This window comes from Neofelis nebulosa, chromosome 2 (genome assembly GCF_028018385.1).
Source record: "Neofelis nebulosa isolate mNeoNeb1 chromosome 2, mNeoNeb1.pri, whole genome shotgun sequence".
Lineage (NCBI taxonomy): Eukaryota > Metazoa > Chordata > Mammalia > Carnivora > Felidae > Neofelis > Neofelis nebulosa.
The window spans coordinates 52,171,161-52,193,822 of record NC_080783.1 but is presented as its reverse complement, the minus strand read 5'-3'; the positions used below and the strand labels follow the sequence as shown (position 1 = coordinate 52,193,822).

Below are 22,662 nucleotides of genomic sequence, written 5' to 3'. Positions count from 1 at the left end.
TCAAGGCCTGTTTCCTGTTAAGGCTCAGCTCAGGTGTCATCAGTGCCAGGATCATTCACCTAATCTAGATTTTTGTTTGTTTCCATCACTGCACTCCCCTCCCCCACCCCAACATTGCTCTGTGAACAGAGAATGGGAAAGGGAAAGTTTTTTCCCACTTCCCTTTTTTTTTTTTTTCCCTTGCACTGTGAAAACATTTGAAGGCTGGGAATGCCTTTTGTGCTTTCTTTTGTCTTTTTTCTTCACTGTCTAAAATAATGACACACAGTAGATGCTCAAATGTCTGTGAGCAGTATGATGACTGCCTGCTACTCTGGCCAGCCAACTCAGTAATTTCCTATAATCCGAATCTGCCATTGCTTCTACATTTTTGAGTTTTGTTTGTTTTCTTCTTTCTCAAGGCAAGAGGGAAGTCCCGTAAGATGTAGATTTGAAATATACCTGTTTCTTTGCCTCTTCTTTGTTCCATATAGACAGACTTCTACCTGACAGATAGGAGTAATATAGGTAGCATTGGGGACTGAGGTATTTGGTTCCTCCTTACAATATGAAGTGGGGTTTTGGTTTTTTGTTGTTGTTGTTGTTGTTGTTGTTGTTGTCTCCAAGAGAACTATATATAGACCCCCAATTGCACCTTTTTAACACCTTAGATAATTTGGAGGTAAGCACTTTAACACTGATTTGTAATCAGACTCTTACTTTTTTGAAGTACCCTGTGACGAGAGGACCCGATCTTGCTGCTGCTCCATATAGTACTCAGAAATCATCTGTTCTACCTCTGTATGAAGTAAGTGCTTATTTAGATTTTTGTGTTACAAAGTTTTTTGTCTGATTTAGAAGTATAACTTTGTCATATTGTATTCTAGAATACTTTTCAGGAGCTCCAGGTAATGAGGCGGAGCCTGAATTTATTTAGGACGCAAATGATGGATTTAGAGTTGGCAATGCTACGTCAGCAAACCATGGTTTATCATCATATGACCGAGGAGGAAAGGTAAAAAGTTCATTTTGTCTTAATGTAACTCAAAATACTTTTAATTCTGAAAAAGCATCATCAGCCTTTTTTTTTTAAGCTGGATTTTATGCCTACTGCTGTGTACCGTTTTTTTTGTGAACTCCTGTAAGTGAAATTAGGCAGAGTGTCTTACTAATGAAACCGCTTTCCATGTATTGAGGAAGACGGTGGTTGTAATCTTTGTTCACTGTTTGGGAGAGAGGGTAGAGGAAGAAAGACCATTTGTCCTCCTGGTCCCACCTGTGGCAGTCACTGTTGTGCTAATTTTCAGAACTTGCAATCTCAGTACCTTCTAGCAGTTTGTGAGAGAGTTGTGAACGTGAATCTCCAAACTGCTCTTTTCAACCTTGTGCCTATCGTTGTACTGACAGGTATGAAGTTGATCAGCTTCAGAGTCTGAGGAATTCAGTCCGAATGGAGCTTCAGGACCTGGAGCTGCAGTTGGAGGAGCGCCTGCTGGGCCTGGAGGAGCAGTTCCGTGCTGTGCGCATGCCCTCTCCCTTCCGCGCCTCAGCTCTTGCGGTAGGTGCCGTGGGGGTTGCCAGCGGATTTCACTTAGGACTTACCACGGGCCGCACAGTTTAGGGCAAATGCCTTAATGTAAAACCACTTATTTTAATGGCAGTGAGGCAAATGGAATGTTTAAGGATCCTTTCCCACAAATCAGTTGAATGTACAAGTTGTGATTCTTCTCTTAAATATTTAGTGTATTTAGAAATATATTGAAAATTGTTAATCATATTTTCTTAATAATAATAAGGAGCAATACAAAATTTTTTAGTTTTAGAAGAAAAATGATAGTGGATTAACACATGACTAATATAGATTTTAATCACTGCATGTAACTAACTGCCAAGAACATAAACATATATTTCACTCAGCTTTTTTTGCCTTTGAGTAAATAACTATTCCCTATAAATTTTTCCTTTATTTTGGATTTTTTTCCAGTCTTTATGGTTTTTACAGAATCAGATGAGATCTTTTTAAAGGCAAAAAACATGTATACAGCCAAGAAAATAAAACACTCTTTATTTTGTATCACTGTTCAAATTTCTAATGTTTCTTTCCATGAAATTTAAACTTCAGCATTGGATTATTTTTGCTATGACCTTTGCAGTCATAAAATGCATTGTTTTGAAATGTTGAAATTGTGAGCTTTTCTCTTTGTTATTTGAACAACACAGTTGTTTTTGTTAACAGTGAATGATTCCGTACATACATATGCATATGCACACATATGGAGTAGAATAAGAATGTGTGTGTATTACATGTGTATATGTAGAATAAGAGTAGCATAGAATAAGAGTATTATTTATCATTGATGAATATCTTTTTCCATAAAATGTTTCAATCCATTATTCTGAGAAATGTGTGTTGGTGACAGTGGAGAACCAGAACATCTTTTATGCACTTAGTCATAATAACACATTTTATAGGGTGCCATGTTGAGAGTGACCTTTGCAACATAAAGGAATGTTTCAGGGTAATAATTAGCCAATTCATTTTATTATGGAACACTTGCAATTTGAAAAAAAAATTTATTCATACACACACACATATATACATATATATATATATATATATATATATATTGTTCTTATTTTTCCAGGGAATGTGTGGCAGTAGAAGCGCTGATAACTTGTCATGCCCTTCTCCATTGAATGTAATGGAACCAGTAAGCCTCTCTCCTTTCAAATCACTGGGGAAGGGAATGATAAAACATTTCATAAACACACAGTTTTCCTAGTGTATGTGAAATGTTTTTTGTTTTTACATACAGAAATAGGTATTATCTAAATTTATTGGAAGGGAGTTTGGCACTTGTGAAAGTCTATTGCCATATTAGGCCACTAGTAGAAAGCTAGTTAATTGCAATAGTGATTTATCTTTATGGTGTAAAGGAAGTAATGCAGTATAAAAAGTGTTTATGCTGCAGGGGAAATATGCTTTCACAGTCTGATTACGGGTCCTTTAGGTAGTTGGATCTGTAAGATGACTACTTTGTGAACAAAAGTCTGATTTTTATTATATTTAAAAAATTTGTTTAACGTTTATTCATTTTTGAGAGAGACAGACAGAGAGACACAGAGCGCGAGCAGGGGAGGGTCAGAGAGAGAGAGGGAGACACAGAATCCGAAGCAGGCTCCAGTCTCTGAACTGTCAGGACAAAGCTCGATGCAGGGCTCGAACTCACAGACCATGAGATCACAACCTTAGCCAAAGTCAGACGCTTAACCAAGTGAGCTGCTCAGGAGCCCCAAATTTTTATTATCTTTTAAAGAAATTGGTTAATTTGAGGGCAGAAGCATTATGAGTAGCTATTTTGTTTTTCTTTACTATTCCTTAACAAGTAATTTGGATACCATGTGGTAACAAGTAAAATTTCATCCACCTGTATAGTCCAGTTACATACTTCATGGTTTTATCTCACCATAAATTTATATTTTCCTATATTGTTGCAAATGCAACTGATTAGTTCCTAAATGATTGAATTAGAATCATGTCTTTACAAGCTAAGTGATTTCTGGCAGTCATCACAGCTAGAATTTTAATCTTCTTTTAACTACCAGTCTTAATTTCAAGAGAGAAGAATTGCAATTTTTCTGATTTCCAGGTCACTGAACTGATGCGGGAACAGTCCTATCTGAAGTCTGAATTAGGCATGGGACTTGGAGAAATGGCATTTGAAATTCCTCCTGGAGAAAGCTCAGAATCCGTTTTCTCCCAAGCAACATCAGAGTCCTCTTCTGTATGTTCTGGTCCCTCTCATGCTAATAGAAGAACTGGAGTACCTTGTAGTGACTCAGTGGGCAAACCCAAGACCCATCTGGTACCAAGCAAGAAAGTATTCCGAGCGTCAGTGGCCCTGACGCCCACTGCTCCTTCTAGAATGGGCTCTGTGCAGACACCTCCAGATGTGGAAAGTTCTGAGGAAGTTGGTGCAGCTGAAGAAGCGTCAGAGGCTGTAGGACCTAAATCTGCAGTGGAAGAAGGAAATGGAAAAATCCCATTAATGCCAGCTACTGAGGAAATGCATAAAAATGTGGAGCAAGATGAGTTGCAGCAAGTCATACGAGAGGTGAGTAAAATCTATGCCTAATTTATCTGGAGATATGAGTTGGATAATAATGTTACTTGAACATTATAAGATACTGCTTTGATTCACTGTATTCAGTAATTTTCTGAGCTTTTAAATGAACTTTCCCATTGATCTAGCTCGTGTCTATTAAGATAGGGTTTTAATGGCATTTCTACAAATTTTATACTCCAGTGTGAAATAATTGCAATTTTCTATATTCACTCTGATGAAGAAAGTGTTTGTAGGATTCAAAGTATCTAAACATGTGACAAAATTCTTAGACCTCTTATTTCTACATTTGTAAAATAGGGACTATGATTTAGATCTCTTCCAGGATTAAAAATCATCACTGGGTAATGTCAACTGACATGAGAAAATAGTGTTGTGATTTGTATAAAGAATTTGATTTGGCTTAGTGGGTGGAGATATGTGGAAGATACATGAGTTGTTCAAAGATAGAAATACAGAAGGAAAAGGTTTATCCTGGGTGACAGTGTGTAAACCTGAAGCATTTAACCATAGTTCTAGGTTACTACAAGGACTGTAAAAAGTTAGGAAGATTAGTAGTCAGAGGTCAAAAGTTAATTGAGAAGATTAGTAAAATAGCTGTTTCAGGCACTGGGAACTGGCAATTAGGAGTAATATATATATCTTTTTTTTTTTTTAACGTTTATTTATTTTTGAGACAGAGACAGAGCATGAACGGGGGAGGGGCAGAGAGAGAGGGAGACACAGAATGGGAAGCAGGCTCCAGGCTCTGAGCCATCAGCCCAGAGCCCGACGCGGGGCTCGAACTCACAGACCGCGAGATCGTGACCTGAGCTGAAGTTGGACACTTAAGCGACTGAGCCACCCAGGCGCCCCTATATCATTTAAAATATGAGACTACAGATCAAAAGTTTTGATGGTTTTATTTTTTTTCCTTTCCTTCCCACATACACTGTGCTTGGGAACAAAATGCAGTAGCATGCGCAGGATAAAAATAACACATGTTGAATATATTTTTTTTACCATTGATATATTAAAAACATGATCAGAAAGGATCTTTCCATTAGTTAAAAGGGGGAGATAGCCTATACATTTAAAAAAATCATTTTATAAGAGTCTTAATGAGTATATGCTCTGAAAGGGATTTCATATAAGATATGAAATTCTTGGGGCACCTGGGTAGCTCAGTCAGTTGAGCATCTGATTCTTGATTTTGACTTGGCTCGTGATCCTGGGGTCAATGAATCAAGCCCTGTTTCAGGCTCTGTGCTGAGTGTGGAGTCTGCTTGAGATACTCTGTCTCTGCCCCTCTGTTCCGCTCCTATGCTCTCGTCCTCTCACTCACTCTTTCAAATAAATGAATGAATGATGTGAAATTCTTAAGCTTAAAGACTAGTAGGAAGACAAACAAGACTAACTCAGGAAACAATCCAAAAATTACACAGAAAAACATGTAGTATAATGTATTTAAGAACTAAGAATTTAGAAATGGAAAAGGTCAAAATGGGCCAGAGAAATTAGGGTCAGTGGCTACTTGTTTTTAATTTGCATATTTACAATAAATTCAGCAATATGAGCCTAATGTATTTTTGGAATTAATTCGTGAGTAAGAAAGAACAAATTTCTAGTGGTTATAGGTTAAGAATGGTGGCAGCAGACCAGACTCTTCCCTCAAATGGGCCATTGATCCTCTGGGTCCAGAGATTAGTTCATGTGTATTGGGTGCCATCATTCATAGCTGCATAATAGTAGCTTGAGAAGTATGTTAAAAATAAATACAGTCTTTTTTGCTATGATATGAGATATATATATATATACACACACACACACACACACACACACACACACACACATACATATATATTCCTAAAAATTGTTGGGCTGTGCACATTGGTGCAGTAAAAAACCACAGAGCTTATTTGGAAAATAGAAGCATAACTAAAACTTTGTACGTGACATATTTTAAAAAAGATAGAAATCTAGCAAAAATAGCACAATAGTATACATGTGAAATGGTTAATAAATATTTAAGTACTACAATAAATATGGTACTTGACCTTGAAAAATACCTGAAATTTGCTTGTAGAACTGGGGTTTGGAAGGATTGCAGCTTGTGAGGTGTTGCAAAGTAGCAGAGGAGAGTAAGATGAAATCCAACGGAAAGTTTTAATAGCAGATGTGGGTAGGTGTGGCTCCTAACACAGTGACCTGAGATAGCTCGTAGATGTTTCTATGTGTGCACTTTGTGTGTTCTGTTCCTGTGTTCAGCTGAGTGCAGTTCTCTGCATTCGTCCCGTGTTTCTTATGGATGAAACTACATATAAGCAGACATGAAATTTATATTATACTCAACTTTCCTAATATTTCAATAACTCATGTTGAGACAAATTTACATTTTAAAAATATGCATTCTAGCAGAAGAGACTACATGTTTGTAATTTCTTTTCATGACATGAATTATCAACTTCAAGTTTAAAAGGTCCTAGGGGTGCCTGGGTGGCTTAATCAGTTGTGTCTGACTCTTGATCTCAGCTCAGGTCTTGATCTCAGGGTTGTGAGTTCAAGACCCGCACTGGGGTCTGTGCTGGGCATGAGGCCTACTTAAAAACAAAACAAAACAAAACAAACAAACAAAAACATATAAAAGGTTGTAATTCTTGATATTGATTTGTTCTGTAAACGTAATTCTTATAAGTTCATTGTATGTACCTGGTGAACATTTAGCAAGCTCTGTACATCCACCTTGCTCATTAGGTGCAAATGATTATAATCCATTCTTATTTATATGTTTAATATCAAAGATCAATTGTCGAGTAAAATTAAGTAATTATTTTTCTCCACACTATATTAATTAACTGAGGAAGTAAGTTTTAAGGTACTTTTTCTTTCTCTAGAAATGTGGTATTTTTGTTCCTTTTAGCTTGCTTTAGCTAATAGGTTTTCCTTGAAAACTCAACTTAATATTGCTCATTTGGCATAAATATTCCCTTAATGCACACTTGAGTCCTCATTTTTAAAGTTGTTTGTTAACAGGTGACCTGATATGTGCTGTGAGTAATTTCCTAGGAGTAAGGTATTCCTAGACCAGAACATTGATTCTTTGGCTGATACAACACAGCATGTAGAAAAGATGGTTGTTTCTTGGTCCCACAGTAGTACTTAATCATTTATAAGAACTTCCCATAAAATAAGAACGATCTTTTGATTTTGAAGACATTTAAATTGGCATGCAAGGCAAATGTTTGAGGAATTTTTCAGAATTTGTTACTATTCAAAATTTGGCAGAGTCTGTAGGACGTTGGCCTTAACATTTATCCTTTTGCTATTTACAAATAAGGATTTATCAAGCAAACTATATAGATCAAACACGGTGTTAAGAGGAACATTGATGTACTTAAGAAAATAAGCTGTTTTGAAGCGCTTTAAAAACATATGTTATTAAATAAGTTAATCCAATCCCATTTATAATTTTAAAAAAGTAATTTGCGTTGATACGATCTTAACTCAGTTACAGTGGTGTTCTGTTCAACTTTATTTACAAAATATGTAAAATTCAGATTAGTCCTGGTTCTATTCATTTCAAATCCATAATCTTTTTGCCTAAATACACATGGTACTGAATTCCAGTTTTTGTCAGAGCTATCATATCAGCCACGAAGAAAATTAAATTAGACTCTGCTTTTCCAGTAAATTCTGTGCCCCTGACATCATTAACAAAGCCGCTCTTCAGGACAGCAAGATTTGAGCTTGTGTTGAACAGTTTTGCAGGTGAGGATTAGGCATGTTTGGGAGACACTTAACAGGGAAGTTTTCTTCCTGCACTCATGGGTGCATGAAAACAATGATGTCTGTCAGGCTTTTATTTGCATCATTTCACCATCTGTGATGTTTTTAAAAAGTGTGCTTTCATTATAATGTGTTAATACAGCAGAATTCTTTTGAAAGAGAATTCTGAAAGTCCTTTCAGACAAATATTTAATATTCTCATTCAGTAACAAAGCTTTTGTCAGGTTAAAGGTAACCCATTTTTCACAGATTGTATATGTTGTTGGAGGGAAAACTACACTGTCTTAGAATTTGCCCAGGTGGTCTGTGATGTATGTAATCAGTGGCCTGATACTTAAAAAAAATAAAAAGATTACTTAATAGAATAAATGAGCATGTCCCATAGAAGCAGATCAACAGAAGTTAAATATCAAAGAATAAACATAGATTGCTTTTCTCTTTAGAGAGTTCTTTTTGAATGAAGTTCCTAGGTTTGGTTCATGCCTATATGTTTCTTACAGTCTATCTAACACACTTGAAATGTGTATTTTGGTAAATACATAGCTTGTCTGTATTCTTAGTGTAACTTCTTGTAGTGATCACGTGGTCTGATGGCTGCCCCGAAGTAGTCACTTAGTAGATGCCTGTTGAGTAGATGTAGTTAGTACCCCACACTTCAGACTGGCATTCATTCTGCTTATATTGCCAGTGAGCATTCTTTTCTTAATCTCACTCACATCTGTCCTCCCCCTGTGCCACTTCTTCTGGAAATTGTGTTCCTAAAGGCAATTTTCCCATCCCAGTGGAGTTTTCTTACTCCTAATCCGTAGGATGCGAAACTTTGGAGCTAATTTATTTGTCCATATGCTTCTTCCTTCAGCATATTATTAAGTGCATTTTGTTGTTTTCGGTGCTGGTTTCTCTCTAATCCTTTGTTTTTCTACTTTCTGTTCCCTTTAGTGTCAGATGTCTCTCTCTCCCCCTCTCTCTCTCTCTCTCTCCCCCCCTCTCTCTCTCTCTCTCCCTCTCTCTCTCTCTCTCTCTCTCCCTCTCTCTCTCTCTCTCTCATTGGTGCTTTCATTTATGGAGCACTTACTTTATTCTGGGATACATTAGTGAGACCCAGTTCTCTCCCTGAATTACAACACTCATAGCACAGACACTCCCCATTTGGCCTCACCCTTCCTGTTCCAGTCTCCTTCTCCCTGGTAGGAACCATCTGTTAGCTGCACTCCTTTCTTGCTCCCCTCTCATCCAAGCTGCTCTTGCTACAGTTCTCTGTCCTATCATCTGAGATTGCCCTTACTTTTCATGGCCTAGTATTTTAAAGTCTGTTATTCTCTAAACGCTTTTTATTTTTTCCTCTTAATATTTTATGAAACAATATCTATTTTGTGCCCATTCAGATTATAACACACTTTTGTTATGCTTTATTCTAGTAATGTCCGCACTGGACATTACTCAAAAAATGTTGGCACACATTTTGGTTTGAAAAGAATACTTTTTGGCTTTTGTTTTGGGGTTTTTTTGGATGATAACAATGGGGGCATCTGGGTGGCTCAGTTGGTTGAGTGTCCGACCCTTGATTTTTGCTCAGATCATGATCAGGTTCATGAGATTGAGCCCTGCATCGGGCTACATGCTGAACATGGAGCCTGTTTAAGATTGTCTGTCCTCTCTCTGCCCCTCTCCCCTGCTCATGCTCTCACTCGCTCTCTCAAAAAAACAAAACAAAACAAGGAAAGTTAATAAAATTACCATATTGCATGGAATAACAGGACTGGGAAGACTGTGCTACTTATTGTCTTTTGTAAATACACATTTGCAGAGGTTCTGATTCAACACATTGTGTTTGTGCATATAGTACATTGCAGCAAAGAGATTCTGGTTTTCATAATATTTGTATCCAACACGTACTCATTTAAAAATAAATCTCAAGTACTGTGAAAGTCAGAAACTTTCATGATGTTTTAAAGTTTAGAAATATTGGTAGGAGGTAAAAGAATCTTGTATTTATTTAAATATATTCCAATACAGATGGTTGGTAACTAAGGAGCATTTTTTTATGAATACTTCTGTATAAGTCTATGTATTATGTACCAGTTTTGCATGACAGATTAATACAGAACCATTCTTGGAAAGACTTCAATTGAGATGTGTTCAGGATGTACTTAGGAACATTTTAGGAAATAGATCAGGCTGACAGGAAACCGTGGATATGTAGAATTTTTAAAAGCTGGTTTGAAAGTGTCTCAAGTTCTAATTTGGGAACACATTATCAGTTTATTTCAGGAAATCCACATTTAAAGCCTTCACAAAGAGCTATTTGGAGGTGATGCTGTATCATTAGAAAGAAAATGGCATGGATAGGCATGTGTAGCGTTTGAGCATCTGGACAAGAAAATCTTGATGGAATTATCATTGTCCCTAGGTCTATGTGCCTTTTCCAACAATAAAATAAGATTTAATATCCTTATCTGAAACAAAGTTTTTAGACAGGTGACAAACTTACCATACAAGTAAAGAAAACTTTATTTCTTTAAAAAAAAAATTTTTTTTAATGTTTATTTTTGAGAGAGACAGAGACAGAATGCGAGTGGGTTAGGGGCAGAGAGAGAGGAAGACACAGAATCTGAAGCAGGCTCCAGGCTCTGAGCTGTCAGCACAGAGCCCGATGCGGGGCTCGAACCCACAAGCTGCAAGATCATGACCTGAGCTGAAGTCGGATGCTCAACCGACTGAGCCACCAAGGCGCCCCAAGAAAACTTTTATTTCTTTAGTTTATGGTTGTTTAGAGGATGTTTTTCATGTTTTAAAATAAATTGTACTAAATTTTCATTTTTTCTTTCCACTTCAGATGTGGATGTTAGATCCTAATATTTAACTTCTTTAGATACTTTGCCTTCAGTTGGTATAAACGGGCAATATACCTGTATATTATTTTGCCACTAATGAATTTTCTTAACAATGAGAACATTTGAGTATACTGTTGATTACCATACAAAAATAGACATTAATAAAAAACATAAAAGTGAATCTAACGTTTAAACGGTTCTTGTGGGTTACTTTGTGTCATGAAGCAAATAAAGTTTTTTAATCTATGGAGTAACACTTTTAATGTTTTTAACTTAAGAATTGTGATGTTTCATAGTGGAGTTATCTGAGTTATGCTAGACTGCACAGTGACCTCACAGTCTGACCTGGGCTTGAGGAGAGATGGACATGATTCCTCACTATCTCTGTATTTCCTGAGGGTTTCACATGAAGGCTATAGTTTTCTCTGTGGCTTAGCTGGCTGTATGAATTAAGTGCTGTTTATGATTTTCTGAAAACAAAAAAAGTAGATTATGGTCATATTGTTGAGTTCTCATTTTTCTCTTTTTCTGTTCTAGATTAAAGAGTCCATTGTTGGGGAAATCAGACGGGAAATTGTAAGTGGACTTTTGGCAGCAGTGTCTTCAAGTAAAGCATCTAATTCTAAGCAAGATAGTCATTAAATGGAATTTATAGGTAACATTTTCTGAAATTTTTTGCTTAGTCAATTATAAATTATTACTTATTTTTAATGCTTTGTTTTCTTAGTACCCAGGACTGTTTCTGTGGCTAAATTTTAACTTTTAATGTATATAATATGGTATCCTACAGTGTGAAAAACTACAACCCCTTGCACTGGAAATGCAAGCGAGTGAAATCTGATAATAATAACTTCTAGGGGATTATTAATAGTGTGTTATCTTACTGAAACTTCATTATAGTACTTAAATTAGTACTGGAATTGAGGAAATCAGAACTTTCAGGGGCTCCTGGGTGGCTCAGTCAGTTAAGTGTCTGACTTCAGCTCAGGTTGTAATCTCCCGGTTCATAAGTTCAGGCCCCGCATCAGGCTGTGTGCTGACAGCTCAGAGCCAGGAGCCTGCTTCCAATTCTGTGTCTCCCTCTATCTCTGCCCCTCCCCAGCTTGCATTCTGTCTCTTGCTCTCAAAAATGAATAAACATTAAAAAAATTTTTTGAAAAAAAAATCAGAACTTTCAAACCTGGGTATTATTTTGATAGCATTGATTATAATGCTATTTCAGTGTACAGTTTATGGACCAGCATTTTGAGAATTAATCACAAATTCTTAGTATGATTCTTAATTTTTTTGTCTAAAAGTGTGTGTGTATGTGTGTATACTGTTTATATACATATACTGTATATAGAACATTCTCATCCTGTTTTTGAAGAACCTTTTAACAACGATACTTCAAACATGATTAACGTTCACTTCTCTTTCTTTTGCAAGGTTGGCATGGATCGTGCTAGCTGTGTGATGTTGGAGTGATCAGTGACTGACACTGGTGGAGGTGTTACTTGTGCTTCAGAAGATACTTGCTGCTGAGCTGGGCTACTGTATACAGTGTATAATGTTTATTTCTTCTATGCATATCTTTTTTAAAAACGTACATAGAAACTTAGGCACTTTGCTGACTTTATTTCTTTTCTAAACTACCAAAATTATAGCCATTTGGAAAGCCTAATATTTATTTGTATGTCACTATTTTCCAGTTGATTCCCTATGTAGAATTAATTTTAAAACTTGAAAACTTCCAGATTTAACCAACTTATAAATGACCTATTTCTTCAGACTAGCTTCTTAAAACACTGACCTCTATGAGGTATTTACTGTGCAATAACTGATTCATTTTTTGAGAGCTTGAAGCAACCAATGATTTTCCCTCCACTGCTGTTAATTAGTGTCACTTCCAAGAAGAAAAAACTGTTCTGTTGTAAAAATTGCTCTTAATTCTTGAGGAGGTTACTAATAGCAGTAGGATAGAATTGTATGAGGTTACCTACAACTACTTAATGTTCTTACACTGTAAGCCTTGTTACTTTACCAAGACAAATGTAATTTTATTATAGCTTATGTACTATTTTTCTTTTGGAAACATGCCTTATGTTAAACACTATACTTTTTGCATTGTCCAGACTTCCTATAAGGAGATGTTTCTTCTTCTGTCCTTTAGACTAATTAAGTAGAGTATTGCCAAAATAATGGAGCCTTTGACTTGAATGGATAGAAATGAATAAGCTGGTTTTGTTTTGTTTTTTTCAAAATGAAAGTAATTTAGATTTGTTCTCCTCAAAATAGATGATTTTAATTCAGTTTTAACCAGTGAGAACTATTTGTTTTTAGGGACAAAAAAAGGAAAGTGGTTTCCTGGTTGGTTTTGTATGTATTAAATAAATGTGTAAAGTAACAACGAAATTTATTGGAATTATTTCTTTAGCATTTATAATTTTCAATTCTTATTCTGTTTCTTTGTGTGAAATTTTAATCAAAAGTGGTTGAGATGTTAACAATATTCTTTGAAAGAATATCTAGAAGGTTTATAAATGTTTGAATTATCACACAAAGGCTGATTTCTAAAAATAAAACAATAAAGTATTTATTTTGCCTAATGTCTTTTAATAGTTTCTTTTCTTTTAGTATAATTTGAAGAATTTGGATTAGATTTGATGAGTAACAAATAAGGTCCAAAAGAACTGGAGCATATAGGTAATAGGTTAATGTTCTCATTTCCTAAAGAGGCTTCTATGAAGCTTTGAAAAATACAGCTAAGACTAGACCACCCTGGAGAAAGAGCTTGTACTGATGCCTCTTGGTCTCATCTAGTGTTGTGGTCCTAATGATTACCATCTGAGGCCAAATAAAACTTTCCTTAAAAATTACTGTTAAACTCCAAAAAATAGACATTAAAGTATTATTTTGTTCTTTGGTCAAATTAATTCAATTTAGTTGATTTTGATAATGATACATATAAACCACACACCCCATATTCATAGTAATACAGGCATAAATGCTTTTCACTATTCAGCTTTGTAGCCACTTACAGTTCCTCTCTGACAATACAAGATACCCAGAATCTGATAAAATTAGAGATATAACAGTTGCAGTAATAGACTGAGCCAATGGGCGAATCATTTTATATAGCATATAAATGAAATAAAATAAACTTCACGTTAGAGTTTCATCTTTCTTCTCTCCATTTTAAAACTTTGTGTTTAAAAGCCACCAGGCTAGCTGCTGCTATGTAGAAATGAATGAGAGAGGGTCTACAAACTATATGGAAGAACAGGGCATCTTTTTTATATAGGTAAGTTTACAAGTACCAAATGAAAAATATGAAGAATCATGAAAGGAATTTGACAGAGTGTAGCCTGGGTGGTCCAAGAAGTCTTTACCGAGAAGATAATGGTTTGTGTAAAGTCTTTTAAAAAAAAAAATTTTTTTTTAATCTTTATTTTTGAGAGACAGAGAGAGAGAGAGAGGGACAGATTGTGAGCAGGGGAGGAACAGGAGAGAGAGGGAGATACAGAATCTGAATCAGGCTCCAGCCTCTGAGCTGTCAGCACAGAGCCCAACGTGGGGCTTGAATTCATGGACCGTGAGATCATGACCTGAGCCGAAGTTGGATGCTCAACCGACTGAGTCACCCAGGTGCCCCTGGTTTGTGTAAAGTCTTAAGAATGGGAGGTGGAAAGGAAGGGGTTAAAATAATCAGTATTAGTAAAGGTTATTCAGAATGTATAAACTGAGTTTGAATTACTCTGTGCACGATGAAGAAATGTTTTTAAGAATCCAAGTTGTCTATAGCTTTCACATACTTTGTTAAAAACCTGAACAAAGAAAGCATAGACGAAAAAGAATCTTGAAAATGGTGATTTGGAAGTTGGGACTCACCGTGAATGATATACCATGGACAAAATTGGGCAGCTTCTCAGACTTGAAGGACATATTGTTCCTCTAAGAACATTCAGTTGAATTTCAGTAACATGTAAAATATGCATTACATCAGCTAAGACTATTTGCTCAGCTGGCCATCTTCAACTTAAAAAAAAACAACTACATATTTTCAGAGCAGTTTTAGGTTTACAACACACTTCAACTTATTTAGAGGACAATGAAAATGTAGTAAAGTGCGTGTAAAATAATGTAAAGAAAAAGTACATTTGAGGGATTCCTGAAGAGGTGCTCCTCACCTGTCCAGATGGGTGTGTGGTGCTTGTGGAAGAATAGTACAAATAATACAAAATACAAAAATAATAAAAAAACCAATGCATAGGTTCTTTTTTCTTCTGGAAAAGAACTGGTAGCTTCTAGGTAGTGAGAAGAGGAAACATTCTATCTTCTAATTAAAGCTGAGGATCTAAGTTATAGTAAGTTATGTATGACTGGTTTTCAGAATCTTTTATAAATATTGAAATCATTTAATTAGCACTTAACTCTAGCTGCATTCTAAATGTAGAAAGTTAGGATGTTATATCTCATTAACAGCTCCTCTCCTATATGGTTTTTTATTACCGTTTATTACTGTTAAATTGAGCTCTTTACCTCATTCATTTTATTCTCATTTTCACAACTGATGCTCTTTTACACGTTGAATAAATAATAGCTTGCATACAGAATGTCAGTGTGCTCAGCAATACATTAGAAGTGTACTCAAACATTCGTACCAAACAGTGTCCTATCCTCACAAGGGTCTTTTTAGATTCCCCAAAGGAGACTAAATCTTGTGAACAATGATTAACTAGCTTACTTGCTCACTGTGTTCACTCAAAAGTTTGCTGGATAGCCACCCTTTACAAGGCTCTGAGCTTATGAAGATGGATCTGTAAGGAATAAGATCACATTCCAGGGACAGGCAATAGAGTACATTGTTCAGACCTTTGAAGAAATTGATAGTTTTAGGAATTAGATTGTCTCTTTTTTGTCCATTTTTTAAAAATCTAATGAGTTCTTTGGATAAAAAATATATTAAATACATTAAAGGTAATGCAAGTTGTAATGATATGAAAGCTAATACATTTTTAACTTTTAAAAAATTTTTTAATGTTTATTCTTTTTTTAAAATTTGTCTTGCCTTTAATCTTACAACAATTGTTTAAAGTTTTTAGTTAGCAGTTTGTATCTGTATTTCTAGAGAGTTGATTTCTGCTTTTTTTAAAAAAAATATGAAATTTGTCGTCAAATTGGTTTCCATACAACACCCAGTGCTCATCCCAACAGGTGCCCTCCCCAATGCCCATCACCCACTTTCCCCTCCCTCCCACCGCCCATCAACCCTCAGTTTATTCTCAGTTTCCAAGAGTCTCCTATGGTTTGGCTCCCTCCCTCTCTTTTTTTTTCCTTCCCCTCCCCCATGTTCTTCTGTTAAGTTTCTCAGGATCCACATAAGAGTGAAAATATATGGCATCTGTCTTTCTCTGTATGACTTATTTCACTTAGCATAACACTCTCAAGTTCCATCCATGTTGCTACAAAAAGCCATATTTCATTCTTTCTCATTGCCAAGTAGTATTCCATTGTGTATATAAACCACAATTTCTTTATCCATTCGTCAGCTGATGGACATTTAGGCTCTTTCCATAACTTGACTATTGTTGAAAGTGCTGCTATAAACATTGGGGTACAAGTTCCCCTATGCATCAGCACCCCTGTATCCCTTGGGTAAATTCCTAGCAGTGCTATTGCTGGGTCATAGGGTAGATCTATTTTTAATTTTTTGAAGAACCTCCACAGTATTTTCCAGAGTGGCTGCACCAGTTTGCATTCCCACCAAAAGTGCAAGAGGGTTCCCGTTTCTCCACATCCTCTCCAGCATCTATAGTCTCCTGATTTGCTCATTTTAGCCACTCTGACTGGCGTGAGGTGGTATCTCAGTGTGGTTTTGACTTGTATTTCCCTGATGAGGAGTGACATTGAGCATCTTTTCATGTGTCTGTTGGCCTTCTGGATGTCTTCTTAAGTGTCTATTCATGTTTTCTGCCCACTTCTCCACTGGATTATTTGTTTTTCGGGTATGGAGTTTGGTGAGTTCTTTATAGTATAATTTTGGATACTAGCGCTTTGTCTGATAATGTTTGTTTATTCTTGACACACAGAGAGAGTGTGCGAGCAGGAGAGGGTCAGAGAGGGAGACACAGAATCCGAAGCAGGCTCCAGACTCCAAGCTGTCAGCACAGAGCCCAATGTGGGGCTCGAACTCACTAACTGAGATCATGACCTGAGCCGAATGAAGTTGAATGCTTGCCCGACTGAGCCACCCAGGAGCCCCTGAAAGCTAATACCTTTTGAAAAGTAGACTTCAGAATGATTTAGAAGTGGGACTGAGAAAAGAATGTTGCTTTATTTTAGAAATAAAAATATTTGAAGTAGTGATAAAATATTTTACTTTTTTAATGTTTATTTTTTGAGAGAGAGAGAGAGAGAGAGAGTGCAGGGGAGGGGTAGAAAGAGAGGGAGACAAGAGAATCAGAAGCAGGTTCCAGGCTCTGAGCTGTCAGCACAGAGCCCAACGTGGAGCTTGAACTTGGGAACAGTGAGATCGTGACCTGAGCTAAAGTGGGATGCTTAACCGACTGAGCCACCCAGGTGCCCCGAGTAGTGATAAAATATTCTAAGTAAAACAACTGATTTATCCGTATGCTAAGGAGAAAATAATTAAAGGAAACTTGAGAAGTTACTTTAAATATACTGCTTACATGAGGACCATACAACTATAGAGAAAGCATGCACTTGTAAATATTTGTATGTTCTTGTGGTTTTAGAAAACCTACATTCTGTTGTTTTGATGCCCATATTGATTTAGATTTATAAAAATGTCCTTTGAATCAACCTTGATGTCATACATTTTTTATGAAATCAACAAAAATACTATCGAATGACGAGTGCATTTAATTTGGACACTCAAACGGTATGTATAACATCAACAAGAAAGAATGTTTTAAAGCAGAGATTAATGTTTTATGCTAAGTTATTTTCTGTTCTTAATTCTAATGTGCATAAATCTTACAGTTTTCCTAAGAAAGCAATTTGCCATTGTAACACACTTTATAAAGTAAACCTCTTTATAATTTTCTTAGATTCCTTAGTGTTAAATGTTGTATCTTTAGCTTCATAAAATACAGGAAGTGTAAATGCTATTTTTTTGTTCACAAATGCACATATTGATAAAAACACCTCTTTACTCCAGTGTAATTAAGCTTAAAGCTAGTCATAAGGAGTGCTTTTGTTAAATAAAAGTGGTTAAACATTGTATTTCTAAAAGTGTTTTCTCAGAAAACAAGGTACCTGATTATTAGAAAGGGTAATAAAATGTTTTAGGCAAGAGAGCTAGTACATATGAGATGCAAGAACATCACTGACTTGATGTACACATTTCCAGTAGTTAAGGCTCAAGCTGCCTTCAAATTTCTGCTACATAGAACTGGGAAGGTGATAACAGTGCCTCTTTTATAGAATTGTTAGATGAATGTAAATGCACTTAGTACCATGCGTGGCACAGCTCAGTAAGGTTTGTGGTGATGGTGGTCATGACGGGTAGAAATAGTGTGTTAGGTATATGAAGTTTGACAAATTGGAAGAGAGAACATGAATTTATAGATCCAGGTCTGAATTTTTCATCTTCATCATGTTCTTTCAAGCAACAGGACCAGAGACTGGCAAAAGACCCCTGATTCTCCTACTGTATGAAAGGTGAACACTATTGTATTCAAAAGACAATACAAAAGACATTTAGTTCTTTGGAACAAAAATTTTTGCTCATGGAATACCACTTAGAGCAAACCTTAAAATTCACAGAAGTCAAATCACCTCAGATTGTGTAGACATGAAGGTTCTGTTTAAATAGGTGTGGGTCCTATTTGGGGGATCCAAATTTTTGTGTTTCTAGAAGCTTCCAGGTGAGATTGATCCTGCAAGGCTATGAATTGTACTTTTAGTAGCAAGGATTTAGATTAGTGGACTTTATTACCTATGTATGCTAGATGCTTTGAAGGGAGAAATTGGTTAAGCAGGAAAAGGACTTTATATCTCCAAGGAGATGTCACCTAAGAGGCTCCCTTCAGGAAACTTTTCATCACAGCCCAAATTCAAAATTGAGAACAAAGGTAAGCACAGCACATAAGGAGGAAGCTATGAGGGGAAGTACCTAAGGCCTCATGGAAATGTACAGTTGTCAAGACAGGCCTGTTGGCAACAACAGCAGCCTAAGTGCTATCGTGCTGTTAATGATAACAGGTAATAAGTCTTTATACCATGTTGATTGGAAATTAAGAAAATGCAGACAGTCTGAATGTTTTGAGAGTCAACCACTCAAGAACCAGGATGAGATCTAAAAAGGAATGAACTAGCTTTGGAGATGCTGCAGAAAGAGGAGATCATCTCTAGAGTGTGGAATTTGTTCCAGTCATTGGTGCTTGAAGAAGGTTACCACTCCTTTTGGGAAGGGATTAGTGAATAAAAACAATTACACCTGTGTCAAACACACTGGAATATGTTATTCATGTTTTTGATTAATTGTTTAGTAAATTCATCCTCAGGTGATTCATGGTTTTGTTTGGCACATCGCAAGTAATTCCTTTTATTATTTCTCCAGTCCCGAGGTAAAAATCCCTTAAAGGCACTGCAAAACAATTAGTATAGTATAGTATGGTATAGTATAGTATAGTATATTTATTATATATTATGTAAGCCTCCTCAGTCTATGAGGACACGTGGAATTGTATTCACGATGATAGACTTTTTTTTTTTTTAAATCTTTTTCCATCCCCTCCTCAGGACTGCTGAAGGATATCCTCTTCCGGGAAGAGTGTTTACTTGTATCTCATTCATTTATACTGGAAAGTGCTCAAGAACTATTCATATAGTGATCTCCTCTTCTCTTTATCGGGGGCGATAGTGCTCCGCTGCTCTTCTCCTGGGGTCCCCAACCGGCCAAAGTCCTGATGCTCCCGCGCCCTAGCAAGTGGAGAACTTCTCTTGCTGTCTCACTGTTCACTCTGCTGGCGGCAAAGCAGCACTGCTGATCACCCAGGCTTCTACGTGAATCCCCTGCAAGTGTGTCTTTGGTCACTTATGCTTTCATGACCATCTCCAAGGGGCTTGGCCATGGGTGAAAAGCACTTAAAACAGACACGTTGCCGTCCTTCCCATCCCCTGTTCTCCTCCGGTGCCAGCAAGCCCCCCTGTTGTCTTCCAAAACACCAAATTGACCTGGCTAAATATTGAGCGTGAACACACATTAGTGTGCATAGGCACAGACTAGTTCTTTTTTACTCCTGGAAACAGACAAGCATTTAATGACAGATGCTGAACATTCCTATTTTTATATTTTAATTCTGAAATTTCACCACAAATTCGTTGAACACACATTGAGTGAATAACTGTCGAGTACAAGGCGCTAATGACAAAGTTGGTTTTTATATGGCCTTAATTTACCGTTTGCTAATTTGCTAATTTTACTAGCATTTGAATCAAGTTTCTCAAGATTCACAAAGGAGAATTTTTACTTTCATACAATTTTTTATTGTTCTTGTTATCTTTCAAGTGCTGTAGAAGAAGCCAAAAGTAGAGCATAAATAATATCAAGGGTCAGTCAGGTGTAATCCTAATCAATTTTTTAGAATAGATATTAATTTCCTAGAAAAGTATTTACTTGGTCCATTCTACCTGTGATGCCCATAATGGGAAAGGGAAATGAATGAAACAGCTCATCACTTGTGAAATGTTCTACTTTTTTAGACTCTAGATACACATTTGACAGAAATTATTTGTAGAAAGGCACAACAGCGAAGGAAACTTCATCCATTATGTGAGTTATAGAACACACTTGTAATTATCACTCACGATTTTGGGGACAGTTTCCTAAAATAGGTTTAACCTCCCAAAGGTTTTGAATTTGGATTTGCCCCTCGATAAATGATCTTTTATTATTTTCTAAATTAATGCATTTGTTTAGAAATCCATGTAACAGAACGCCTGGCTTCATAAAAACCAACCCAGAACTCAATAAGGAACATCAGCAAAACTGATAATAGTCCATTTACACTATCTTTTGGTTTATGAATTAGCTGAATTATAGCAAATCTGGCAACAAAGCAAATTTCTTTATAATCTCCAATTAATAAAAAAATGGGAAGAGGAAGAGACAGTTGGGGGAATCAGTAATAGCCTGAATTTAAGCCATTTGGTGAGGAAATACTTCTATGATGGAAAAAATCTTAACCACAGGTACCTATTCAGCAATTATACAGATTTCTTTTACACTATGTTCTCAATTTCAGTATTTCCTTTCTGCTTTTATCTTCTTTTTTCACTTCTTTCTCTTCAAGACTTAGAAACTATTTCCTTACAGAGGGATTTTTTTTAATGTGTTTATTTTTGAGGAGAGAGAGTGAGTGAGTGATGGAGGGGTAGAGAGAGGGAGACAGAGGATCTGACACCAGAGAGCCCAATATAGGAATGGAACTCAGGAATCCCAAGTCAAATGCTCAACCAACTAAACCACCCAGGTGCCCCTTTACTGAGGAATTTCTTGCACTCCACGTTTCTGCTCTGAGAATATTGTTTTATTCTTCAAATCTGTGCATTACAGTATCTGATAGAACTGGATTAAATATCACATTTTGCCAACAAATATCCCTTTCAATATCATTCTAGTCTGAACACTAAATTTGACACTTCAGGTTTTATAAAACAAGTTAGGTTTTTATGTGATCTGGGCTGCATGTTTGAGTCTGTACTGCGTTTGCTAAAAATCAAAGACATTTATGTTTATTTTCAAGAAAATATTGCTAGAAATATACATAACTGAAGGGAGTAGAAGAACATAAGTAAGCATTAAGATGTCCCAATATAGAGGCAGACAGGCCTCAGTTCCAGGCTTAGCTCTGCCACTTTCTTACTCATTTTAGCCTCACTCTCCTGAAAATAACATCAGCACTTACCTCTTTGGTTTATGAGGGGAGATTAACAAGGCCTAATAACATAAGGATACTTAGCATACTGCCTAGCATATGGTAAGAGCTCAATAAGTATTAGCTATTAGCAAGAGGTAGTAATGATAGAGAAGAGAAAGCACAAACATAGCAGACTATTAAAATATCAGGATATACTGTATTGATTATCTGAATCAACTGAATGAAAATACAGCTGAAGTTATTCCATCTTTATGCTAAACCATTAACTATCAAAATCGTGTGATTTGTCCTGCCTAAGTTTTATTTAATTCAGGAAAAGCTCAATGTTAGATACATTTGTCAGAAGCTTATCTGTTCTGTTATTTTTTTGAAGTTTATTTATTTTGAAAGAGAGAGAGAAGGAGAGGTGGGGGGGGGGGGCGGGAAAGCAGGGGAGAGGCAGAGAGAAAGGGAGAGAGAGACTATCCCAAGCAGGCTCTGAGCGGTCAGCGAGGAACCAGATTCAGAGATCTGTGATTTCACAAACTGCGAGATCATGACCTGAGCTAAAAAGAAAGGTTGAACGCTTAACTCACTGAGCCACGCAGGTGCCCCTCTCTTCTCTGTTATTTTTAATACACTTAGCTGGCATCACAATAAATGACCAATTAGAATAATTGTCAATGATGAGATACTTTACCCTGTTTCATTTATTTAAAGGATTTAGGGCTTCAGAAAATTAGAATCCTTAGTTTTAGCTATTTGTAGACCTTTGTTGTTTTTTATATAAATGCCCTTGGTAACAACATTCTCTTAGCATAATTCTCCTGTTTCTTTTCCATCTCCCATTTTTAAAAAAGAATCAATGAACAACTGAGTTGAGCTTTTAAAAACCACCTAAGCATAAAAATTCTCAGCTGGACAAGAGCATTGCAGAATGTGTAGTGTGTGAGTTTGTATGTATGTGTACTTATGCACATAAGCATGGCATGTTGTTTTATTTAGTTTTATAATTGTGTATTTGGAGAAATGTTCTTTTGAAATATATAGAAAACGCAACTTTTTAAAATCTTCTGAACTGGCAGAGTATGG

At 36.3% G+C, this 22,662-nt stretch overlaps 1 protein-coding gene across 4 annotated transcripts in view; it reads left to right on the top strand.

The window, feature by feature from the left end:
- ITPRID2 (ITPR interacting domain containing 2) overlaps positions 1-13,290 on the top strand; it is a 46,162-nt gene extending 32,872 nt beyond the window's left edge. For 2 of the 4 annotated variants that reach the window (XM_058712299.1, XM_058712323.1), the window contains 7 exons: positions 710-787; positions 867-994; positions 1,387-1,537; positions 2,625-2,690; positions 3,630-4,094; positions 11,240-11,357; positions 12,131-13,290. In XM_058712299.1, the coding sequence (XP_058568282.1) occupies positions 710-787; positions 867-994; positions 1,387-1,537; positions 2,625-2,690; positions 3,630-4,094; positions 11,240-11,344 (993 nt within the window). In that variant the 3' untranslated portion in view covers positions 11,345-11,357; positions 12,131-13,290. The remainder of the gene's footprint in view (positions 1-709; positions 788-866; positions 995-1,386; positions 1,538-2,624; positions 2,691-3,629; positions 4,095-11,239; positions 11,358-12,130) is intronic. The other 2 variants (XM_058712307.1, XM_058712316.1) reach the window with 2 other exon arrangements.
- Positions 13,291-22,662: the final 9,372 nt, after the last annotated feature.